The sequence below is a fragment of the Lissotriton helveticus genome, chromosome 10 (assembly GCF_964261635.1).
Source record: "Lissotriton helveticus chromosome 10, aLisHel1.1, whole genome shotgun sequence".
In the NCBI taxonomy this organism is placed as follows: Eukaryota; Metazoa; Chordata; class Amphibia; order Caudata; family Salamandridae; genus Lissotriton; species Lissotriton helveticus.
Window position 1 is genome coordinate 1,096,676,295 of NC_136071.1, and position 25,467 is coordinate 1,096,701,761.

Genomic DNA, 25,467 nt, shown 5'->3' on the forward strand with positions numbered 1-25,467 from the left:
TTTTACTTATCAGATTGATGAGTTTGTTCTCCAAATAATTGAAACCAGTGTTATAGGGAACAATTTTCCCTCCCAAAAACTACAAAATATAAAGCTTGTTGCGATTGTTTAAAACAAATGTCATTGACAGACCCACACCCAATTCGTCTTTGGTTGGTGTTTGGGCTCAGACCCTCATGACCCCGAAGGTGACATCCAGGACCATGAAACAAAACTGTATATCGCCGAACCTCCGAAGCCATGCAAGTCCTGCTCCCGCTCAAAGTTGAGAGTGTGGACTCCTTCACACTCTTGAGACCGCTCCTACGACAGATCCTCTTTGTGGTCGAAATCTTCTGGTAAGTCTAAGTCAAAACAGGAGCTCAAGAAGGCCAAGAGGGACTGTCACTCTCTATCCTCAGAGAAGTTGTAAGGTGGTTAAGATGCCAATTGGTTTTCCTCCCGGTCTCCCATCGAGGAGCTGATTCCATAATTGGTTCGGATGCACCTTGAGTTCCCTGGGTTATTGGCGACACCGCAGCAGATCTAAGGCTTTATGAAGGCCATGTTGTGCATTTTGTCATTCTTCTTGTTCCATCTGCTGCACTTTTGGACCCTAAGGACCCACAGTGGCTTACGGTCTGGTTATCACCAACAAATTCATCCTATGTGCCTTCCGACATACCTTTGATTCAGCACCAGCTTCGATGCGGACTTTCACTCTAGCACCACAACCTTCGTTGGTCTCTTCTATGTCAACCTTATTACCACCGAGCTGGAGAAGGACTTTTTGCCGATACCATCATCCATCTTTGAATCAAACATCTCTTGGTCTCCACCAAGGTTGTGTCTTGAATTCACCCCAGTGCACTACGACCCATTACAGTCAGATTCAGGTAAAAGCACTTCTACAGTGGTGCCGCCATCAGATGTTCCATTGACTTTTTGGCTCTTGCGTCCGATCAAAGCCTATCATTACTTAGAAACGATTTTCGGCCACATTATGATGCTGGCAACCTAAACTTTGGCAGACAAGAAGTCAATGTGCTCGATACTTTGATGATTCTGGTTTGATTTTTTTTTTCTCCCCTGAAGCATCAACAGAAAAAAGTGTTTCCTTTGCTGTGGTGTTTAGACATGTAACTGAGATTTTGAACTACAACTCCCGTCTCTGCAAGTAAAAACTAATGTACTTACAGATGTTTTGCGACCTGGCCTGCCACCGATAAGCCCTTTGAAACCCTACCTGATGCATTATTGGGCACCTGGTAAAAGCCTTGTTCTTGCCCACTGATGACAGGTGGGTCGCCAAACGTCACAGACTTGCACCTGGGAATTTTTTTTATGACTCCACAGTGTATTCCAGAGTGTCTTGGGATGAAGGCTTCCACTAGCAAGGTAAATCCCAATTCATCCCCTACAGTCCTCTTGACACAGAATCAGAGATTTGAGGCTTTAGGGAAAAGAATGTTCTCAACTGCCAGCCTTTGCTTAAGGTTAATTAATGCAAGTTGCCTACTCTGATATTACATACATTCCCTCTGGGACATCGGCAGCGATCATGCAGGTAGACTTAGGATTTTCAGGCCTCCTCGACTCAAACCATTCAGGATCATCCAGATGTAATTTATTATGTCCTGGACACCACGATTGCTTGGGATGAGCAGTTGGCCCTTGTGTGGTGCTTTATCACCATGCTTGGTTGAGGTTTACTGGCTTCTGTAGAGATATACAGGCAGTCCTTTTGTGTATGCCTTTAAACGAATATTGCCTATTTAATGAGAAGGCGATTCTGTTCTAGAATACTTCAAAGAGAGCCATGCCCTTTTGACCCCTGCCAGACGGTTACCTCCACAATTTCAACCAGGTCAGGGCTACTCACTACGTTTGGCTTATCAGCAACCCCAAGGCTCTCCTCCCCATCAACAATCAACCCATTCCTTTCGGTGACTGGGATCAGGAAGGTAATGTGCATGTCCCCACGGGCACAGATCTTCCCAGTCCCCCTCCTCTGCGACATCAGTATCCAAACCACTTTAGTTTGCCCTTAGTCGCATACGACTACCCAGTAAAATGTAGAATTAGACATTTCCTCCTAGGGTGGCAAGCTATGTTATACAACATATGAGTCTTTCACGTTGTTCAACTGGGCTATGCCCCACTATTCCTTTCCATCCTGCTGCAACTTCCTCCTCATCAGAGCAGCCTTCAGATGGTTACTTTTCCATCTTGTTGCAAGAGGCGTAAGCCCTACTGTCCAAAGGGGACTGAATGGTAGCCTTGAGCCTGTAGGGTGCATACTTTTGAGATTGCACAGTAACAAAACTTTGGCACACTTGTTGTTCCAAGAAGGCGGTCTCTGGGAAATGCATTCTGGCTAGAGTGGAACACTGGACTCCTATACAACTCTGCCTCTCATGTCTTGAGTTCTGAAAAAGATTAGGAAACTTTGGGTTCAAGTCACCGTACTGGCTCCGGATTGGGCCAGGAGGGTGTGGTATCCGGAAACTTCGCATATGCATCTATCTATTGAGGAGTCTGTCATTTAGGGGTGATCTTCTAACGCAGCAGGTCAGGGTTCGGCACCCGGGCCAGAACAATCTGTTTCTCCATGCATGGAGATTGAGCATCCGCAGTGAACTGCATCCAAACTACCACCTGAAGTTATCCTTGCTGCAGTGTCCTTCTAAAAAGTCAATTTGCACCGGTGCTGGACATATATGTGGCTTAGTGTGGTGCCTGCAGCTTAGACCCATTGCAGTCCAAACTGTTTGTTTTATTATGTTTTGTCTATCACCCTACAAGGACTTTGTGGTCACAATTAAAGATTCTTTGACAGTTCTTCCTCTCTCCCCATTCTGTGGAATGGCCTCGCTTTCCATCAAAAAGGCACCCAAATTAGAAATCTGTACATGGTTACCTCTGATTGGTGCTGTTCTCCGCGTTCAAGGGCGCAAGCAGTGCCAAGAACAAAGCTGACATCAACGTGCCTGGGTGTTGCCTGTATGCGGTTCTGCCCTGTCCCTTCTAGTTTACTTATCTATTGGCCAATCAGTTGCAAAACTCAATAAGTTTACCAATAAATTGATGTGGAAGATGGCATTCGAGCATCCAAATATATTGTTTCCTCTGCTGAACTCTGTAAATCCCAAGCCTGATAAGCTTCATGAATCCATAATTTAAAATAACATTTTATTTGCATGAAAAAGGTTTACAAGTACCTTGCACAAGTTCTGCTTAGCACAACTTTATTTAAGATAATAAATCAGTAGTTAAGTACAGAGTTGCGCAAACTACTGTTATGGATGTAAAAGCGTGGATAATGGGTTATTTCATATAGACATTGAAAACATCTTAAGCATTATGCACGTAATGACTTGCCTTTCAAAAGGTCATTAAAGTTTAGAGTAGTGGGCAATATGATAGAGTAGTACAGACACTTCTTAATTCCCATTCACATTATCTGCGATTCAAACTTGTTAGATGCTGGCAAAGTGACCTGTGCTAGATGGTCCTATTCTGATGGGCACATCTATCTGCAGATTCACTTTGTGAAGATTCCCCAGGTGTCCGATTTGATCCGGAGCCTCTCAGGCTGTGTGCTAATTTATTGTTGCTCCAGAAATAAGGAGTGGAGCCGCATGTAAGCACCACCAATATAAACACTTACATCTGTTCCCTTCTGACGTGGATCCGGAGTTTCTCCTTCATCTTTTGACCGGCTTCTTTACAACATTTTACTAGTGTGCTAAAATAGAGGGGACACGTCGTCAAGATTGGATAAACATTGGCTGGGGAAGGAAATCGCAAAGGATTTGGGTGGGGGGGGGGGGGCGAGTACGCCCCGGTCAGCTAATTAGATAATAAAATGCTAGCGAAGGTAATGGCAAATCATCTTTCTTTATTAATGAAGAACTTTGTTTCCCGCTTGCAGCCGGATTTTGTACCACACAGGCCCATCTCGATCAACCTGCTCTCAGTCTTTGCGATCCTTCATCATTTAAACCCTGAACTTTAGACAGTAATTACCTTTCTAGATGCAAAAAAGACTTTTGACTAATGTTCCCTCTAATTTTTTTCCTCTTGTGTGCGGCAGTGTGAGGTCTCTGTGCGCTCCTGCCACGGCAGTGTGCGCTTAGAACTCAACCGCATGTGTGGGTGCAACAACATGGGCTCTGACACTGGGGTTCCTGCCTGATTGTGCAGATAAATTATTTAAGTACTGGAAGTGAGGAGGTCTGTTTGATGGGGCAGACAGGACTGGACTGGGAACCCAAAGTAGCCCTGGCAATTTTGCCGCACCGGCTCCCACCCACCAGGGGTGGGGTAGAGGGCGGGGGGGGGGGGGGCGGGGGGGGTGCGGGCGGGCAAGTGTCAACCACTACTGCTTAAAACCCATCCGGTGCTTTTGTTGCTGGTTCTGAGCTATGTTATCAGAAATATGCCAGGTCAATTTTCCTCAGTCTATAAATACACAAACAACTATTTCATTTAATTCATGAACTTTACTGCACATGTTACCAAATATATTGCCTGATGCTAATTACAGCAGACTGTAGCTGTAGTTTTGGTGAACAGCAAAATGGAGCTGTGCAAACAGTAATTGGAATATGTTAAAGTAGTTCATGAACGAATAAGTCTATACTTAGTTTGTGGGCGGTTTGAAAACTTATTTGGGAAAATATCCATGCCAAGAAGTGGCTCAAATGTGCAATTATTTCAGCAAAAAGACCAGATGGTGCTCAATTATTTTGAATTGGATTTTCTTCCTACAAAATTACACTAGATGTCCTCATTATTATATAGTGCGAGTCGAAATATGGTTAAAAAACAAAGTACTTTAAGTTTATGAAACCATTGGGATGAAGATTAGACTTGAAAGGAGAGAATCTGTATTGTTTAACAGACATCTGATAAGGTACTTGTGATTTGCTTGGTTTAGTGATGTCAAATAAACCAAACAAGTTGAAAGTGAAAATAAAAGTGGCCATCGGGTGAATGCTGTCACAATGGATCTCAAACCCCAAGTTGACATCATCAAACAGAGCAACTTTCTTAATTAGCTATGGCTAGGTGTCCTATATTATGTAACACTAGACAACGAAAAGTAGTTTTCTAGGTCTCGCTGTGAGAAGCGCGCAAAGCGCGTTCTCGCCGAGAACTATAGTCGTCGGCTCAGCCGACAAACGAGTGGAGACAAGATGACAAGAGCTGGCCACGCGCGCAGCATTGTCAATGGGAGAGACAAGAGCTGTTCACGCGCGCAGGATTGTAAACGGGATTTGGTCGCGCACGTGAGTCAGTCTGCAATTCAGACTGGGAGCAGCCGATGTGCACGCTCACGGCGACGGCGTCTCGTGCGCTCCCACCGCGCTTTCATTTTCGCCGCCGCCATGAAGATCCGGGGGGGATCGCTTATTGTTTCTAAATTGTCTGTAAATGTTTCAAAATGCCGACTTTGAAAAATAGGAAGTCAGTCCTCACCTTGTATTCCTTTTCGGATTTGCCACCTGTTAGGTTCTTGTTTTTAAAGCAGCCGTATCGTACTTTCAGTGCTTGTACACCCCCCGCTTCCCACTCCTGTGAACGCTGCGCCTTCTGTCCCACCCCGCGAGTGCTGTGTGGGCGGCATCTATTGTAAAGTGAAAGGAGCATGTTCGGCATGATCCGCATCGTTATCGAGGGGTCCCGGGGGCTTCAGGCTCATCGGTGGGAAGGACTTTGACCAGCCTCTCATCGTCTCCAGGGTAAGTGCTTCATACACCTGTTTTCTTGGGCGTTTACCTCGTTGCTAAGGTCCAACTGTTCTGGCCGTCCAGCACCTCTGGCCAGATCCCAGAGCATAGGCAGCCCCTACACAGCTCCCTTCCCCGAGGTGCACCAATGTCCGCTGTGTCTCTCCCAGGGCAGCCGGTCCGCTCTCCACGGCACCCCCGCACCTCAGTCTGAGCCCTGCCCTCAGTCATAAGCAGTACCCTGCAGCCGTGAGCAAACCACAAGAGAGGACCCAGCCCTCGCCAACAGGCATGAGAGGACCCGCCTCTCAGATAGACCGCTGCAGTGGACTCAGCCTCGCCAGCTCCTGTGCCCGCCTGCCAGGACAGACTACAGCAGAGGACCCAGCCCAGCCAGCTCTTGTGCCCGCTACCCAAGCAGACCGCTGCAGCGGACCCAGCCCTCTTGACTCCTGTGCGCGCTGCCTCTCTTGGCTTCCTGGTGCCACCCTCTCAGAGGTGATAGCCCCCGGGCTGGCTATCCCTCTGCTGTCGGTGCTCCTGCTCAGCCTCCCCTGCTCCACACCAGGGCAGGACCTGCTTACCAGCTCCCCCGGGGTGAATGAATACAGCCTGTATCCTCCTTACTTCAACCTGGCCGATTATTTCGTGTCTGTCTTAATGCATCAGTAGCTTTGGCAGGCTGTTCATTTTTCTGTGGTTCTGCATGCCTTTCTTTGCGGTTTTTATTCTCGTGTGACAAAGTAATTTTTATTTTGAATGATAGAAGACTTATCACTTTCTTGCCTTTCATATTACTTATTCTTCTCGCAGGGACCTACCCTGAGCGCACTCAGTAAGTGTCCCACTCACTGTTACCGGGTTGGTGTCTTCAGTTTGAGTAAGTTGAAGGGACGATACATTCCTCTCTCCTGAGCCAGCTCCACTGAGTAGCCCTGGGTGTTACTCACAAGTTAGGAAATGTCCTCTTATTTAAAAATTTTGCCCAAGTTTCGGCCGTGGCGTGGGAGGGTGGTTCTCGCAGAAAAGGTCTCCCTTCGAGAGACATTTTGCTCAAACCCACATTCGGCCGTATCTCTTGTGACTTCTCCAAAATCCTTTTTATTTAATACTCTAAGTACTTCCGTACCATTAGCTGGTCCTTACATTTAAAAAAAGTTCAAAATAAATGTGTACGATTTCTAAAAGGAACCATTTTTGCATAGTAGATAATGTTCCCTGGTTCCTTGTCTTATTCTGGTGCTCTTGTGATAATGTTCTGTTCAGAAGCAGAATATATCCAACAGACTGCCAGAGAAAATTCAAATTATGCTTGAGAAAGGTCTGTAGTGGGGCATTTCTTCAGGTAGAAATGCAGCCTGTAAAGTATCTCGAAGAGTTAAACGCTCGCTGCTGGCATACGCTCTGACCTGCAGGTGATTGCTGTAAATCCTTGCAAGGCCACCTCCGCTATAAATCCTTCTTGGCTTGGTAAATTGTGTATCATTCATTTGGATAACACTTGTTTTACATTTGCTTTTGTCCGTGGCTGTTCAGCTTCAGCGCCCGTCTGTACTGCCCCCACCCCCATCACTTCATTATTGTTGTCTGAGAAGCAGAGCAACCGGAGCCCAGCCAAGCCCCCCAGTAAAACACCGTATACCACGTTGAGGAAGTTGGAGTTTCAAGTCCATTTCATGTTAGTTTCCTTTGGTTTCAATGTAAGTTTTCAGTTTGGTATAACATTTTTGTTGTTCGTAGTGCCCCTTAAGAAGTGCTTCATTTTTTCATCTGCAGAACCGAACCCGTGACCTACAAGTAACACATCACTGCATGGGTCTCTTAGCTCATTAAATCACGTTAAAACTTCAGAGCACATTTACCAGTCCTGGCTCAGGCGCTTTGGTGGCGGTAATGGGGCTATGAAATATTAATTTGGGTGGTGTGAAGAGGCCACCTCTTTGGGTATATAAAAAGAGGTCTGCGCATCAGGAGTGCTTTGATATGTGGGTGCAGAAATCATTCAATTAACCATATGCCCCAGAAAGTAAAAGCATTGTACGTGCTTCCACTAGGCAAACTAAACGAGCATTTGCAAAGCAATAGGTCTAGCATTTGTGGGAGTATAAGTTATTGACATTGTAAATGACAATGCCTTTTCTTTGTTTTTAAAACGAAAACATAAATCAAAGGCATTGTCATTTACAATGCCAATAGCTCAAACTTAAATAAATGCGAGACCTATTGTATTGCAAATGCTTGTTTCTGCACTCTATGGTCCCTCTGAACTCAAAAGTGTTGCTTGATTTAAAAAATGTTCTTCCTGATCAGTAAAACGGGTCTGACGTTTTTAGTTTGGTTTTTTAGCTAAAGTGTTCAGAGAGAAGGCTTTGCTGTATACATGTGCTGAGCAACAGGCTCAGTGTGTTATTGAACCTTGTCAACATATACACATTGTGCAAATAGTTATATTTGAAGGTATTCTTATTTAGGCAATGGAATGAGTCTGCAAGCATTGAAGAGTCCCTGAAAAATATTGGATCTACATTGGTCAAAAGACTGTTGCTTCACAAAAATGCTAGAATGTTACACTGACCCTTTCTCGCATTTTGATCAGGAAGGGCAACAGTGGATGACGATTTTATCTGAATTATCAGTTCAATTTCCTTGAGGTCAGTCCAATCAAGGTTGATGGGGAGGTGGGTTTCCTTTTCTGTGACCTACTCCTCTCACTAATGTAAATGTTTATAATTGGTAAGTTCTTCTAAGCTCTTTGTTAATTAGCTGCTAACAAAGCGTACATATATAACTGACATGCTAGTTGTCCACAATCCATCTAACATATGTTTGAGCGACAGTTCCAATGTACAAAAGAGATGGCTTCGACAATCGGACGGCTAGTAGTGGTCTCCTGGTATATTACAAACCGGTGTCTCATAAGTCTGTCTATTCTTATGGGTTTGCTTCCCTTATTCTAAATGATTACTGAAATGTCAATTACAAAGAGTGGAAGTTCAGGCTCCATTTGTTTTAATATTGCTCTTTTTATGTTCCAGGTGGAGTGACGAGGATGACTGTATCACTGGTGGTCATTATGTTTGAACTGACTGGGGGGTTGGAGTACATTGTGCCACTAATGGCAGCTGCAATGACTAGCAAGTGGGTAGCAGATGCCATTGGGCGAGAGGGTATCTATGATGCCCATATCCGGCTGAACGGTTACCCTTTCCTGGAAGCAAAGGAAGAGTTCAGCCACAAGACTTTAGCAATGGACGTGATGAGGCCACGGCGGAACGACCTTGTGCTGACTGCCCTTACTCAGGACTCCATGACAGTGGAGCAAGTGGAAGCCATCATCGCTGAGACGCCTTACAGTGGTTATCCAGTAGTTGTGTCACAAGCGTCTCAGAGACTCATTGGGTTTGTTCTTCGGAGGGATCTCATCATCTCTATTGGTAAGCATGCCATTATTATACCATTTAAACAACATGAACAGCAAGAGAAATATGTATCAATATAACAAAGTACACGAAATTACGTTAGTTGTTGACATAATGTAAGAAGACATACATTAAATGAGCTGGTCAAGGTAGATTAATGGAATTGAGTTACAGTGAATCTTTCTACTAACCAGTGCTTAATTTGAGCCAGTGGTTTGCGGTGCTCGGCATCAGCACTTAATTGTCAACACTTTTTCACTTATGACAGCTGCCGCATGGTGGCTCTTTTTGTATAATTTAAAGATGAGCAGAACAGCGATTGTTTATTAATTCATTATATTTTAAAAACAAGGAATACCTGCTACTCAAGCTAATGTTATAGCTCTGAGGGCCTGGAATAGTCTGAATTGTCAAACTTGTAGCGGTGTGCTGGTTAGTAGTTTTGTAGGTACTGTCACTGCCAACACCAGCAAAGGCTAGTGTGAGCGGCAGCGGCCTCCTAACGAGAGCCCTGACACTTCTCTCTTTTTTTTTAAACTAATTAAGCACTGCTACTAACCTCTGTGTTTACAGTTTGGAGTTCATAGAACATAGTGTGTCACACATGCTCTTTCTCATATTTCTCTCATTATCATGCTGTTTCTGCAATTCATATTGTTCCGACAAGCAACAGTATTATCCATATGCTGCCCATCTATAGAATGTGCATCAGTGAAGCCTTCATCATCTCAATACACTTTTAAACAACTTCAAGTGTCAACTGCAACAATAACAACAAGGTGACGACTGGAATGCTTGAATTGTAATCACGTTGGCCGCATTTCAATCCATCGTTGGCTGCCTGATGGGCTCTATCTAGGGCGAAACCGGTCCTAGGTTTCTTGTGTTCTGGTTCAGTGAGGACCAGGTCTGATAGTTGGGGCTGGACTCTTCCCATTGGAGCAGGGTCAAGTCTGATTTTGCATATGGCTGGATCCAAACTGATGTGGCATGGTGTGCAAAATAACGATGGACTGGGATACAGCTATGAGTAATTACCAATGGATGAGATTAAATCAAGCATTCCATCCACCACTTCTATGTATACTGTATTGTATCAACCTGGAATTTAGGCACGCGGAGGAAGATGATTCAGAGCCTAACACTTCCTTACGACACAGATGCTGTATAGGATGCTATCCCTTATCCTTCTGTTCCTTGTTATGAGGAAGATGTTTTCATTTACATCAGTGGTATATAACACAGGGGAATCGCATGCTTGAGTTTCTCTTGGCATTTACAGAGTCTAAAACCAGCATCCTTTCAGAAATTCGACAGTTGTCCTAGTCTTCCTCGAAGCCTTTTCTGGTTTATTTACTGGAACCTCTGTTCCCTGCCTGGGAGATGCCCTTTTTGGGCCTGGCAGTTCAGACAGATCATTCATCCCTTTAGGCCCACACTGTCTGATCCCAAGTTCTTATCAACACTATCCTCTCCAGAGACTTGGTAGTTCAAACATCTTTAGTTAAACTGAATCTTAAAGCATGCACTGCACCACCAGCTGACTGTACCGCGATTGTGTGAGAACGTAAAGTGTTCTCTTTGGGTAGCCTCGCTGTATAAACTTCTAAGCCCACGTGCCTCTTTGGACACCTTGTGTGAAATGACAAAGTTGTTTCTGATCAGGCTTTCGGTTTAGATGTAGAAACTGATTCTTAATTGGTGAGGAGTGATCTGAACGCTTCCTAGCAAGTTCTTAGATATGGCCTAGGCTCGGCTCACACGTTGGCCCGTCCTACGTCCCCAGTGATTACCCTCTGCATGCAACCCTGAAGGCATTTCTGGGGACATTCAGACTGTCTTAATAGATCTATGCCTTCTAGTGGAGAGAAGATATTGAGCAAGAAAACTGACTAGTTCTTGAAGCACTTCAAAAGAAGTTGCGCTACAGTACGCTCGCTGGTGCAGGTCTCCCTGACAAACCAGTTACACCAGTAGTAATGTCATTTTCGGGGCTTATCGTTTAGCTGGGACACTCATTGGCGGGAGATGACCCTGCATGCACTTTCTTCCCTATCAGAATAACTACTGCATATCAGTGTGCTGGAGCTGAGAGCCACTAACTATCTTGTGAAGTTATTTCTCCTCGCCAACTAGGGTGGTGTGCAAGCAAGTTCTTTTAGGCAACAATACCCCACCCATTACCTCATCTGATTGGGGTGAGTGAATTCTCATACCATGTGCTGGGATTTGTTGTGCTTGTGGAACTGGGCTCAAATGTAGGGCATATTGCCAGTGACCATTTATCCAATGTGTACTCACAACATGAGGGTGGATGCCTTGAGTTGCATGTCCCTAGAAGATCACGATTTGGAGCTCAACCATGACATGATGGAGACTATCTTGTACCATGTGCAACTTCCGAGTACACAGCTCTTTGCCATGGCTCTGAACAGGAAAGGAACTCTGTTGTGTTCACTGCATTTCTCCCCGCCTGGTTCTTGGTGGAAGCCTTCAGCCAGAGCTGGTTGAGAGGCCGGCTTTATGTGCTCCCTTTAATTCCACTGCTTTCGAAGTTTCTGCAGAAAGTGAATAAAGATTATGAACAGCTCTACTCTATGCCATTGCCATCCCTGTATATGTTCAAGGATTATGAACAGCTGAACCTCGGCCTATCCGCGTTGCTCTGACTGTGTGAGACATGTTTGGTGCACGATTTGTTGGAACTCTGCATTTGGCCTCAACTTACCCTCCCACTTATTTTATCCTAGCTACCTGAAGCCAGGCACCAAATCTGTCTTGGGGGGACTCTGGGCTAAATCTGGTTCTTGACGTATGCTACACTGCACTTTTAAACTCCTGCCCACTTGCATAGTTTTAGCCTGCACTTTTAAACTTGTGCGTACTGCATGGTTTAAAAGTTTCCACCGTCAATGGTTATTTGGCTGCACTAGATGTATTTTGTCTTCCTGGTCAGCCTTTGTTCGCATCGGCTTTAGTGCCATGTTTCTTGTATTTGTTTCGCCCACACCTTTTATTGTTTGCAGTGAGATTTAAACTTAGTACTGACTTTTTTCATCTCATTGCTGTTCAAACCAATGCACAATTGCCCTGTTTGCCTGCTGACGTCTGTCCTGACAAACTGGTTCTTTGTAATTGTCCCTCCTATCCTCAGAAACTGGTGTCTTCCTTCCACATGGGCTGATCTGTCACTCTGCCATTTGTTCTCCTACTCCTCATTCTTCCAAGGAAGAAGTTGCTACACAGGCTGGACCCTAGATCATCTTTTTCTTTCCATGTTGATCGCATGAGGCATGAGTGTGAATATGGTCAGCTGTTTATAGGCTTCACTAGCCAAAACTAAGTGTTTTTGTATTGGGTCACTCACAGCATTAACATCAGTTATACGTATGCTAAGAAGCATCTTCTACTGCTCTAATCAAGGATGTCTCAGCAGCAAATGTCGGCCGGGCATCTCCTCTATCTGCCTTTAAAAAAATATTACTGTCTGGCAGCTGAGGCACAGAATGATGGTTACTTCACGAGGGCTGTGCGACATGATTACCATAATTAATAGTCATTACTCAGTCCCACCTAGGTACTGCTATGAGACCCATGTATGAGGTGAGGAATCTGCTGGGAAACATACTATTCACCACTTCTATTGCTATTAATGTTAAATAACATTTCCATGAATCCCTTTTTCATTCAGATAATCATCCTAAAAGGTCTCAAGGGAGACTTGTTAATCCACTCCAAAAGCAACCCACAATAGACCTTAATAACATTGCCAGCCACTGTTCTATCACTTACCAATCCTTCATCAGCAAAATAATTGAAAATGCATTCAACGCAGAATTCCATGATTGCATCAGCGCTTTCCGTTTTCTTCGCGTTTACCAATCTAGCTTCATATCACATTGCAGTACAAAGACAGGTCACTTACAAATCCTAGATTGACCCCATTCTCACCATTGGTAAAGAGGACAGCTGCCTCTTGATACCTTCTCTGTAAATACTAGACAATATATCCACACCAGGTCACAAAGAATGTTCAACGTGCCACTACGATGATGCTGATTTCCTCTATATGATACAGTCCTACGCAGTTGTCAGGGAATATTAAATGCAGGTGAGAGGCTTTTTAAAAGGAGCAACAGGGAACCTGGTTACTCACTCCATTGCATATTGCATTCTAGGTGTTCATCCTGGAGGGAAAAAGAAGGGAACAACTGTTATAGATGTTTAGTCCTGTTGTTGCTGCTTAACCAAGAGGAGGATAATAATCCACTGGCTGCAACTATTGGACTCTCCCCTAAATCTCTAGAGTTGAGATTCAGGGGAAAGTTTGTTGGCTGAGAGGATTCATATGTCTGTGATGAAAAAAAGATAAAACTCCATGCGGACATCCAAGAATGGCCAAAAGTATTAGCCACGTTCAGTTTGGGGTTCATGCAGGGTGGGCGATACGGATCCTTCAAACGGCCTGATGCAGAAATCTGCACAGCAGGAGATTTGATAGATGTATTCTGAAAGTAACCCCTGGAATGGATTTGATAACCAGCCTAGAAACTCAAACCACAATGTTGCTGAATGTGTTTGCTCTATTGTTAATATTGTCATTCCAAAGATGCTATTGTCTGTCCACCTTTAAATAAAACAAAGTTATTTTGAAAAAATAACACACTTAAAGGAAAGAAGAATGTCCATGGCCTCTCTAAGGAAGTGTGATTATTATTATTAGATTTTTGTAAAGCGCGTAGTCACCCGTAAGTATCCCAGCGCTAAGATCCGATCAGACCAGAGGGAAGCTCGGGGGAGGGGGGGAGAGGGGGAGATCAGGGGAACAGGTGCGTTTTCAGCCGCTTCCTAAATCGGGGATAGTCTGGTTCCATCCTGAGGTCACGTGGGAGGGAGTTCCAAAGACGGGCCGTGTTGACAGAGAAACGCCGTCCACCCGTGCGCACCTTCTTCACTCTGGGGATAGTGACGAGGTATTCATGATCTGAGCGGAGGGCTCTAAGGGCTTTGTAGGGCCTGATGATTTTTTTTAGAATGGGGGGGTCCTTTGTCCTGTAAGATTTTGTGTGACAGGCAAAGAGCCTTGAACGCCACTCTCTCTCTCACTGGGAGCCAGTGGAGCTGTCTCAGGGCTGGTTTAGCGGAGGATCTGGCCGGGGTGTTAGTGAGAATCCGTGCCGTTCTGGATTCTCTGCAGTTTGTTAAAAGTTGCCTCGGGAGCGCCTAAATAGATGGCGTTACTATAATCTAGCCTTGATATGATAAGGCCTTGGATTAGTAATTTCTGGGAGATAGGAGGAAGCAAGGGCAGAATCTTCCTAATAGCTTTGAGGAGCCCGAAGCAGGTCCCAGCGATTTTTTTGGCTTGCGCCATAAAGGTCAGGTCTTTTTCAATCCATATTCCCAAGCTTTTAATCTCAGACTTGGGGGGTTGGGGGTTCACCCAAACAGGGGGGGGCCAGATGTTCTGCGGGAGAGAGAGCCCTTTCTGGCCAAGGAGGAGAATGTCCGTCTTTGAACCGTTAAATTTCAAAGACGACCTATTCATCCATCCTTGAATTTCTACAAGACAGTTGTGAAGGTCTGATGGTTCCTGGTTCGGGTGATCTCGGGTCACTTGAGGAAAAGCTGTTCCACTTCAGAAAATTAGAGCTGAAAAACATTATTCATGGCCTCAGCGGGGAGAAGTGTAATGCTATCCATCCCAAACAACACAGCTATGTTATTCATCTGTAGACAAGGTGGTATACATCTCCTCTCTCTCTACGTGCTGCTGCTGGAATTGTGGGAATCGCTGAAAATGTGGGAAACAACTCATGTTCATGAATGTCTCATTGAACCTATAACAAAGAAGGTGCGATGAATTGTCAGTCCAGCAGCACCAGTTTCTAAACCGTGCCTTGCAGCAGGGCGGGCTGCACCAAGTGGATCCACACCCTATTCTTTAAGGGTGATTGTGTGGCTGGTTGGATCTCGGTAATCTCAAGCGTGGGTGATACACCTCTCTATTGATCCAGTGACACCTGGAGTTACATATGCTTCTCTACAGTAGAAGTGTATTGTTGAGTGCCTGATTGCTTCTCATTGCCCCAACAGTTCTGGTTCTCAACCCTTATTTCTGGGCAGATTTTTCTTCCTGTGGCATAATCCAATGCTTTCGAAACTAGCTGGGTCTTTTGCTGTTCCATGTGGTCACTAAAATTGGCTGCCTTAACTGCCAGTTGGGACTTTCGTGAGATTAATCTAGTTTAGAAGACAGGCGCCTTCCATGCAGACGTCAATACAGCATCACATGCCACATTTTCTGCCACTGGGCTATTTAAAAATTCTTTTGCTCTTCTAATTTATACTACTTTTGATCGAAACCAATCTTCAGATTGTCCGATTATGAACTGCTTGCAAAGCTAAAATGATTCAAACATAACATGTAAAGAATTAAACCAGGAGTGGAAAAGCTACTTACACATGTGACACTCACAGACAGTACATTGTAGCCAACATCAGTTTGCCTATTAGCTGTTTAAGGCTTGCGTTTTTAATAGGATGAGTGTAAAGCTTTTTCCATCATATATTGGTGGACTTACTCACTTTCACTGCACTTGCACTTATTATACTATATGTAGAGTTGGAACATTTATTTATTTTGGATTTGTAATGCGTATACTGCCCCAGCGACGGGGCGTCCCAGCACCACCAGAGACCGAAGACATGAGCCCAGGAGTGAAACATCAGTGTTAAACAAAGAAAACAGGGAAGAGCCAGGTCTTTGTGGCTTTTCGAAATGCCAAATGATTCTGGTTTGTTCTAATGGGAGCAGGGAGCAAGTTCCAAAGTTTCACCGCCAGACTGCGGAACGAACGCTCGCCAGCTCTGGCTTTCCAGACTCGAGAAGTACAGACCAACGCTAGGTAGGCAGATCTCAGATGGCACCCTGGCACATAGAATTCAAGCAGATTGGATATCCCAGAGGTATCTGGCGATTCAGGATCTTATGCGATACGCAAAGAGCCTTAAACTGAATGCTCTCTTCGACAGGCAACCAATGAAGTTTAGGGAGCACGTGCACAACTGAGCAAGATCTCGGAAGTGCAACCAGAATACGAGCCGCCGCATTCTGAACCCTCTGCAAGCACTTGATGCTGGCCTTATTGGAGCCCAGGTAGGAGTTACCATAGTCAAGTCTGGGCAAAATTGACGCCTGGACTATGGTTTGACGCACCTTGGGAGGGAAAAATCCCAGCAGCGGTTTCAGGCCTCGCAAAAGCCCGAAACAGACCCCTGCCACAGCTTTCGATTGAGTGTCAAAAGTCAGGCCGTTGTCGAACAGCACACCCAATATCTTCACAGCCTCCATGGGTAGGGGGGCGGGTTTAAGACAATCCGGCCAACACTGCTTGGACCATAACTCCCGATCCTTTCCAAACAATAAAATGTTGGACTTTAGAGAAACGTTAAAGCTCTGCTTTTCCATTGAAAGAGATATCGGTATGCTTCTCAATTTCCAATAATGCAATATGTTGGGAAGTTAGAGTTTTTAAAAATTTGGTTTCACTTTTGCAATACTGACTAGGACTCCCGCAGATTCAGTGGTTTTAAACTCTTGAATAATTGTCCTAGAGCTGTGTATTCAGTTGATTGTCACATATAAATTTGACAGTTCTTACTTACCTTCAAAAATATCTTGGCCTAGTTATGCAAATCTTAATGTGTTGTTTCACACTGCCAAAGTTTTACATGCTTTAGGTTTCATGGAATTTGAACTTGATCATTTAAAAAAAATATATATATTTGATTGAAGAATTAAAAAAATTAATAACAATGCATAGTAAATATGTATGTAACGTTGACAATAAAGCATATAAACGAAGGCATCTGGTAAGGATATTAAAACAAGTATATAGGTATAAACTAAGAATTATATTTTATATTAGAAATCAGAGGGGAGAAACAGTAAAAGAGGAAAAGAGGAGGAAAGAAAGAAAAAGAGAAAGAATGATATAAAAAAGATGGAGAAGAAGAAAAAATATGAACTAAGTTACAGGAGAGTGAGATGATAAATATGTAGTAAAGAGTAACCAATTTAAATCTAAGTCAGTCTTCTGATGAACTGCTAATGAAGGCACATTTGCTATTCTATGCTCATCGCAAATAAAATTGCACCATGTTAATATAGATAACTTAGAAGTATCCGTCCAACATGAAAGTATAACTTTAAACGCAAGTGCAATAAAAATATCAAATAGCATAAGTTTAGGTGAAAGATGTTCAAAGTCGTATTATTTATTTTAAACAAACTGTGTGGATTTTAACCAGTACATTTAACCTGTATTTTTGCCCTCACAAATTTGCAATTAATTCTTCCAGTATGGCAGTTACTTTTCAACCCTTTTTTTTCTCATTCTCTAGACCCGGTCTTGTGTTAGAACCTCGAGTGCATGCTACCCTTTTTTTTCTATTGAAACATATTTTTAAACGTAGAATAAATATTTGTAAAAAGCGAGGTACGCTTTGTGCCTAGTGACATAACTTTTTGATCAGATAATGCCCCTGTGATGGAGATGTGCATAGCTGCAGATTGATATTCAGTCCCCGTATTCTTTGCCTTTTGTGGTGAATTTTGCATGCTGTGTGATGTCCAATTTGGCAGAGAGTGCCTGATTTTTTTGTCCAGAGTTTACTATCTTTGCTCTAACTATCCCATGTGGTTATCCACAATGTTAAGGTGGTACGGTGGTACACTGGTATTATGGAATAGATCTATGTACTTAATTAAAACATTACACAACCCCCTACTTTCAGAAAATGGTAATGTCTGCTCTGTAGTTTGTAGTAGACCTGCAGGGCTTGTACATTGGTGACATTGTGTAATTTGAGTGGACTTGAAGGAGGTAACCTCAACTGCTCCTTGTGTACAAATATATTTTTTGCTGACATCCCAACAATATGTGTATTTTCTACCTCAGTAATACAAGGGTAAATTGAATGACCATGTTGGGAAAGATTGATGCACTAAGGAAAAAAAGGCGTATTTCTTACAAAGAGTATTTACTTTGATTGCATTTTTCTTTTTTGCAAGAGAGTGCACGGAAAAAGCAAGATGGCGTTGTGAGCACATCCTCTATTTATTTCACTGAGCACTCTCCTTCACTGCCCCCAACCTCACCTCCCAGCCTGAAACTGCGGAGCATCATGGACCTTAGCCCTTTCACTGTATCCGACCAAACTCCCATGGAGATTGTAGTGGACATATTCCGCAAGATGGGGCTGCGACAGTGTCTCGTCACGCACAATGCGTAAGTACCTTTAACTTTAGCCTTGTTGTGTCATTTGAGGGGATTACAAGTGTTACTGTAATGTTTACTGGAGTAATTACCTTAAGAACTTAACATGTATTCAAGGCATTCTCTGCTTTAACCCCAGAAGTAATAACTCTAAGGTATATTATGTGCGCAGCAGATAGTCTGTTTTTAGAAATATTTTCATAGACCCTAGATGAGAAAAATCTGAATGTTTTTCCTTAATTTACTGCTTCCTTCCTTAAATGTGTTCTGTTATTTTTAGGGAGTTTTGGCTCCATTTGTGTTGCTTTCATGAATATCTGGGGGCAGAAGAAATGATGCATAGTCCGTGACTACTGGTGGAGGGATACATTGGATGCTGGCATATTGGCTTGTAGTTTGCTGTGCGCCTAGTTTCAGAATTGATGGGACTGATGAGAAGTCTTAGTGTGATGAGTAGAAAGGTCTGGAATCTATAGGGGTTGAGAACGGTCATTTGGTTGTCTTATCATAGCAAAGAGGGATTTAAAGTCATTCCTTTTAGAGTAGGTGCTTTCTGCGATATGTTGCTCTGTAATTTATTCACATCTTGCTGCAGCACTTGCATATAATGAGAATCACCTGGATTCTGGTTCTGCCAGCTATCGTACTGGTACCGGTGTCCCTCGCTGGTCCCTGTGACTCATCTTAAATGTGCCACTTGTAATGTGCTTGTACTGTGGTGATAGTGGGTGTGGAATACTACAAAAAGAGTGTAGAGTTGTAACAGGGGAGCTTATCTCATCTTGCCATAGAGATCAGTCATTTAGATGAAGGAGAAAACCTACCTGTCATCACTAATGATACCTACCTGTCAGCAATAATGCCACCTACAGGTCATTACTAATCTGTAAAATCCTATTTCCAAAGAGACTCCATTCATGTCTCACTTTGTTTTTATGTATTATTAATAAGGACTAGCCTAAGTTTGTGAAGAGACTCACATTTGTATATTTAGGGATAAACCATTTGGTTTGATCATGAAGCCCTCACCCACCAACCTGGTTGGTGGCATGCTTCATCATCGGGCCCACCCAGTGTGTCCCGGGTGTGCTTCGACGCCTGATTACAGCGGGGCAGGTATGTTACTGAGTGTGCAGTGTGGTGACGTGAAGGTGAAGATTAAAAGCTATAAAGTGGTCCCAGTACCCGAGGGTAATTAGTGCTTTAATAACTGGGCCTCTGTTAGCATTAAAAAGGCTGATGGATGTGTAGGAATATAGATTAGGACCTCCTGCATCCAGGTGTAGTCTACATGTTTCAGCCAGGCCTTTATTTTTGAAACTGGCTTTCCTCAGGACCAATAAATAGGTGATTGTGCAGTTTTAATTTTAAGTGTAATTGAAATTGAAAAAATGTGTAGCACTCGCTAAGGTGCCATATATGTTTGAGGGGGATTCCCTCTTTAAGCATTACTGAACATACAACATATAAGACATAAACATACAAGAAAAGAGCCTTAGCATGGTAGCTTTGGTTACAAAACAAAATAATGCTGGTATCTAAAGTGCTGTGTACATGAACAAGATGCGGCAAATCGTGTAACCATAATGGTGGTATAGTTATGGTGAGGGTGAAACCAGATATGCGTGGGCATTTGTGGTGGTCTAAACAGCGTAAGCAGCACACACAAATCGTGGGGCGGTAAACACATATAGAATATATGTTATCCTCACTTTGGCTAGTTGCCGTAAATGCTTCATGGAATCACCTGGCAGAGGTTTTGACCCCAGAAAAACGAAGGGTCCAAAGGTCAAAGTCAACCTGCAAAGGAAAAGCGGGGGTGGCTTACCCGGATCGTCGCTGGAAGGCATGGTACTCACGAGACTTTTGGTCGGGACCTGTAGCGAACATGTTGTCCTGCCGCGGTTTTCCGTGTGGCTGGTTCGCTGCATGGGCTTGGTTTAAATAGCCCGGTTCCAGTGTTTTCACCTGCAATGTGGAGACATGGAAGATAGACTGCCCTAGCTGAGTCACGCACAAGCAGCGCGTGTGCGGGAAGCTAGTGTTGTAGTGCGGAGTTCGCGCATGCGCGGAGCAGTGATACTGGCGCCTGCGCACATGGTGCTGCATCTGCTTGATGCAGACTCGGTCTGTTAACGGATAACCGGATAAAAACCATCTTACACGGTGTCATACTTACTCAATACCTTCGCACAAACACGGCACCCAGGGGACTCCTTGTCACCAACACCCCAAGAATATTCATGAATGACGCAACATTCAGAAAAGATAGGGCACAGATTGCATGGCACTGCACCAGAGACTGGTTAGTGCACATTATTAAGACAGCCAAGCGTCTCTCTGAAGCCATAGTAATCGACATCCAAGCCACAGAGAGCCATTTCAAGACAACAATAACCTCTAACAAAAAGAAATTAGATGACCAAAACCGAGAGATGGCTGAATACAAAGATTACTTGACCCAATCTAAAATCAACAAATTTCAAAAGGATCTAAAAAAATTCAGTTACTCAAAAGTATACCCATATACCGATGATGACTACGTGGCACCCACCAGAACGAAAGGAACCACTGACAGCTCAGGTGTTAACACTTCTGTATCTAGCGATTCGAGCTCCAGCTCCAATAAACAACGCGGCAGAGGACGCCGAGGCCAACGTTGGCAACAAACCTGGCAAGGACCACCACAAACACACAACTACGGCCCTCAACCATTCCGCAATCCCAATGAAACTGGACTCAGACCAAAGTCCACCTTTATGCCCCCTCCCACCAGTGTACCCGCAGAGATCTCTACATTTGAACAAGCGGTCTACACCAACATAGAGAAACTTAGCCCCAAGGATACTTTTAACAACCTGTCTAAACAAGATCGAGAAGTTACCGAACGCCTACAGAACAACCCCACCCTTATCATAAAACCGGCAGACAAGGGGGGAGGCATCTTAGTAATGGACAAAACAGACTACGACACAGAATGTCGAAGACTCCTTAATGACACTCGTAATTACAAGCGCCTAAACAGAGACCCCCACAGTGGAACTACAGAATACCATACACACTTTGGTCAAAGGAGCCAGTGGCGAAGACCACATCTCTACACAAGAAGCGGAATACCTTTACACCAAAAATGCGAGTCCAATACTTCTACACGGTACCCAAAGTGCATAAGGGCACAAGCCCACCCCCAGGAAGACACATAGTATCAGGGATTAACTCCCTACTGGAACCGCTGTCAAGCTACTGCGACCACTTCCTCAACCCATTAGTCCAACAGACGCCCACCTACATCAAGGATGCAAAGCATCTTCTGAATATCATCAAGGATAAAAGCTTTGATCAGACCACCCAACTCCTGGTGGAACTCTATATAGAAAGTCTATATACCAGTTTCCCACAAGATGCCACTCTCCAAGTCCTACATGATGTACTCATGCAAACTCCTTGGACTTATCACACCCAGAGACACTTCATTCTCAACTGCGCAACCATAGCACTCAAAGAAAATTACTTTGAGCACGAAGGGGTATACTACCTGCAGACAAACGGAACATCAATGGGCAGTGTTTTTGCTCCCAGCTTGGCAGGACTGTACGTCCACAATTTCAAGCAGACACACATTGTCACCTACCAACCCTCACACAACCAACATAAAAACTTGGCGCAGATAAATAGACATCTTTGTAACCTGGGAGGGAACACAGGATGCACTGGACACTTTCCTGACCTTGCTCAATTGCCGCGACCCTTACCTCAGGTTTACTAGTACCTCTAGTGCAACCAATCTGGCTTTTCTTGATCTCAACATCATAGCAGAACATGGCACTCTACGACAACAAAGGAGCAGCGCTGGATTTATCGCCTCTCCACGCACCTCCATCGTCTAAATGACTCCATACCTTGGAACTCATTAAAATCCTGATCCGTCTATACATGGACTACATGAGCTCCTTCGAACCTTCTCCAACCATAGCCTCCAATTGGCCAATCTCTGGCCTCTGTGTCCCACTGTGTGTCTGTGTCCTTTACTAGTGCTTTTTACAAGTGCTTTTTATAAGTCCTTTTATAATGTTATATTTCTCTTTATAATCCTTTTCCACCCCCCAATATGTATCTGTTATCTCACTCAGATACATCCGTTTAGTAATGTCCCTCTCTAAACATACTAACGCCGGTTAACAGACCGAGTCTGCATCAAGCAGGTGCAGCACCATGTGCGCATGCGCTGGTCCAAACGTGACGCGCAGGCGCTAGTATCACTGCTCTGCACATGCGCGAACTCGGCACTACAACACTAGCTTCCCGCACACGCGCTGCTTGCTCGTGACTCAGCTAGGACAGTCTATCTTCCATGTCTCCACATTGCAGGTGACAACACTGGAACCGGGCTATTTAAACCAAGCCCATGCAGCGAACCAGCCACACGTAATACCGCGGCAGGACAACGGGTTCGCTACAGGTCCCGACCGAAAGTCTCGTGAGTACCATGCCCTCCAGCGACGATCCGGGTAAGCCACCCCCGCTTTTCCTTTGCAGGTTGAATCTGACCTTTGGACCCTTCGTTTTTCTAGGGTCAAAACCTCTGCCAGGTGATTCCATGAAGCATTTACGGCAACTAGCCAGTGTGAAGATACCATATATTCTATATGTGTTTACCACCCCACGATTTGTGTGTGCTGCTTACGCTGTTTAGCCCACCACAAATACCCACGCATATCTGGTTTCACCCTCACCATAACCATACCACCATTATGGTTACACGATTTGCCGCATCTTGGTCATGTACACTGCTTTTTAGATACCGGCATTATTTTGTTTTGTAACCAAAGCTACCATGCTAAGACTCTTTTCTTGTATGTTTATATCTTTTATGTTGTATGTTCAGTAATGCTTAAAGAGGGAATCCCCTCAAACATATATAGCACCTTAGCGAGTGCTACACATTTTTTCAATTACACTTTCACTTAAAATTAAGACTGCACAATCACCTATTTATTGGTCCTGAGGAAAGCAGTTTCAAAAATAAAGGCCTGGCTGAAACATGTAGACCACACCTGGATGCAGGATGTCCTAATCTATACTCCTACACATCCATCAGCCTTTTTAATGCTATCAGAGGACCAGTTATTAAAGCACTAATTACCCTCGGGTACTGGGACCACTGTATAGCTTTTAATCTTCACCGTCACATCACCACACTGCACACTCAGTAACATACCTGCCCCGCTGTAATCAGGCGTTGAGGCACACCCGGGACACACTCTGTGTCGCTGGGTGGGCCCGATGATGAAGCATGCCACCAACCAGGTTGGTGGGTGAGGGCTTCATGATCAAACCAAATGGTTTATCCCTAAATATACAAATGTGAGTCTCTTCACAAACTTAGGCTAGTCCTTATTGATAATACATATAATCCCTGGGGATATGGACTAGCTACCTAGTCCTCTCTTTCTTTTTTGATTAAGGGTCACTTTGCTTTTAACCAGCCTAGAGTATGTAGCCCAAGATTAAAAAAAAATTTTTGGGTGGGCACTTTAAAAAATATTTCAGATATTGTAAAATGGGTTGATGTGTAGTCGTGCCTCTAAAGCCAGTCCCCATTGTTGCTGTCCTAAAGTGATAGCTAAAGGCAAGAAGATCTTAGAGGGCTGCTATTATGGGCATGCTTCCTGAAGTGCCTCGTTTCGCAGCTTTTGGCACTTAAAAACAGTTCAGCAATTCTAGATCTCACCACCTTGTTATTTCTGTCACTTCCTGTAGTATTTTAAACATGAATCTTTGCTGGACCTTTAGATTCTGGCAGTCTGTATTAAAGAATGGGCAACAGACCTGAAGTCCCAATTGATCTTTAATAATGTGTATATCAACCCTAAAAATAAGAACAAAACAATTTCATTAGAAAGGCTAAAAGAAGCACTAATGTAGATTAAATTGAGACACACCAACTTAGAACTATTGACCGCAGGAGATTTTAATGGCAACTTATTTGACAACTCAGATGAAGTCCGTTTTTGAGGAAGGCTGCTATTGGCAAGTACCCACACCGGTCCAACCGGATAAACCCCGCCAAGATAAGATGGGGAGGAGTTTTTAGCATGCAGTAGCCCGACTGAGTGCTAAACTGCAGGTTTTCGGATGACATCCCTCCTTCCTAGACACAAGCTTCTGAAAAGTGTTTTTCATATTTGGATTACATGATAATTACTATGTCCCTATTTGTTCATATATCACAGTACAGAATTGAACAACGACTTGAAAGTTATCATCTCCTGCAGGCTGTGACCTTACATGTCACAACAGCTGAACCTTCAGATTTCCAAAGTTCTGCTTGCAGAAGCGCACGCAACTAATTTAAAAAGGTTCCAGTGGAAAGTATGCCAGCCGTTCATAAACAGAGTGCAGCATTCTTTGCCTCAAATACAAAAGATGGTGACCAGATTGGCAACTGGGAAAAGTTTACTTAACATATAACCTCCAAATTTCCACGGAATGTTATTTATTTTTATTTATTTATTTATTTTTATTTATTTTATTTATAGAGTTTTGTATAGCGCGGACAAGACCCGTGGGTATCAGAGCGCTTAACAGGGAAAGAATAACATGTAGGCATTATAGTAACATTAAATAACAAGAAACATAGTTATGAGGTAGAAGGTAATGTGCTATATAGACATATTAAATATAAATTTCCTAATGTCTGTGCAATTAGCATTCGATGACGAACTAGACTAGCTAGTGTCATGGTAGTAGTCCGAGCGTGGAGAGGTAGAGTTATAAGGAATTTCAGTGCATATCAAGGATAATATGGGTAAATAAATATGGTGAGGTAGTGGTTATATAGTTTATGACTGTGAGATAGAGTTATAAGATCTCAGGTATATGAGGTAGCAGAAACGTGACAAGCCTCGGCTTGACCATGGAAAGCGGTCAGTTGACAGTAATCGATTTTCCAGTTTTATGAAGAGGACCGCCCTCTAGTAGCGTAAATGATCATCCCTGTAGTCTGTCGGATTCTCTATGTAGGGTATTTACTCATCAGATGCGACTTCAGTA

At 43.8% G+C, this 25,467-nt stretch overlaps 1 protein-coding gene across 4 annotated transcripts in view; it reads left to right on the plus strand.

Moving 5' to 3' along the window:
- The window catches only part of CLCN5 (chloride voltage-gated channel 5), a 393,445-nt gene that overhangs the window by 348,551 nt on the left and 19,427 nt on the right, over positions 1–25,467 (plus strand). For all 4 annotated transcript variants that reach the window (XM_078663825.1, XM_078663826.1, XM_078663827.1 and 1 more), the window contains 2 exons: positions 8,750–9,148; positions 18,210–18,426. In XM_078663825.1, the coding sequence (XP_078519951.1) occupies positions 8,750–9,148; positions 18,210–18,426 (616 nt within the window). The remainder of the gene's footprint in view (positions 1–8,749; positions 9,149–18,209; positions 18,427–25,467) is intronic.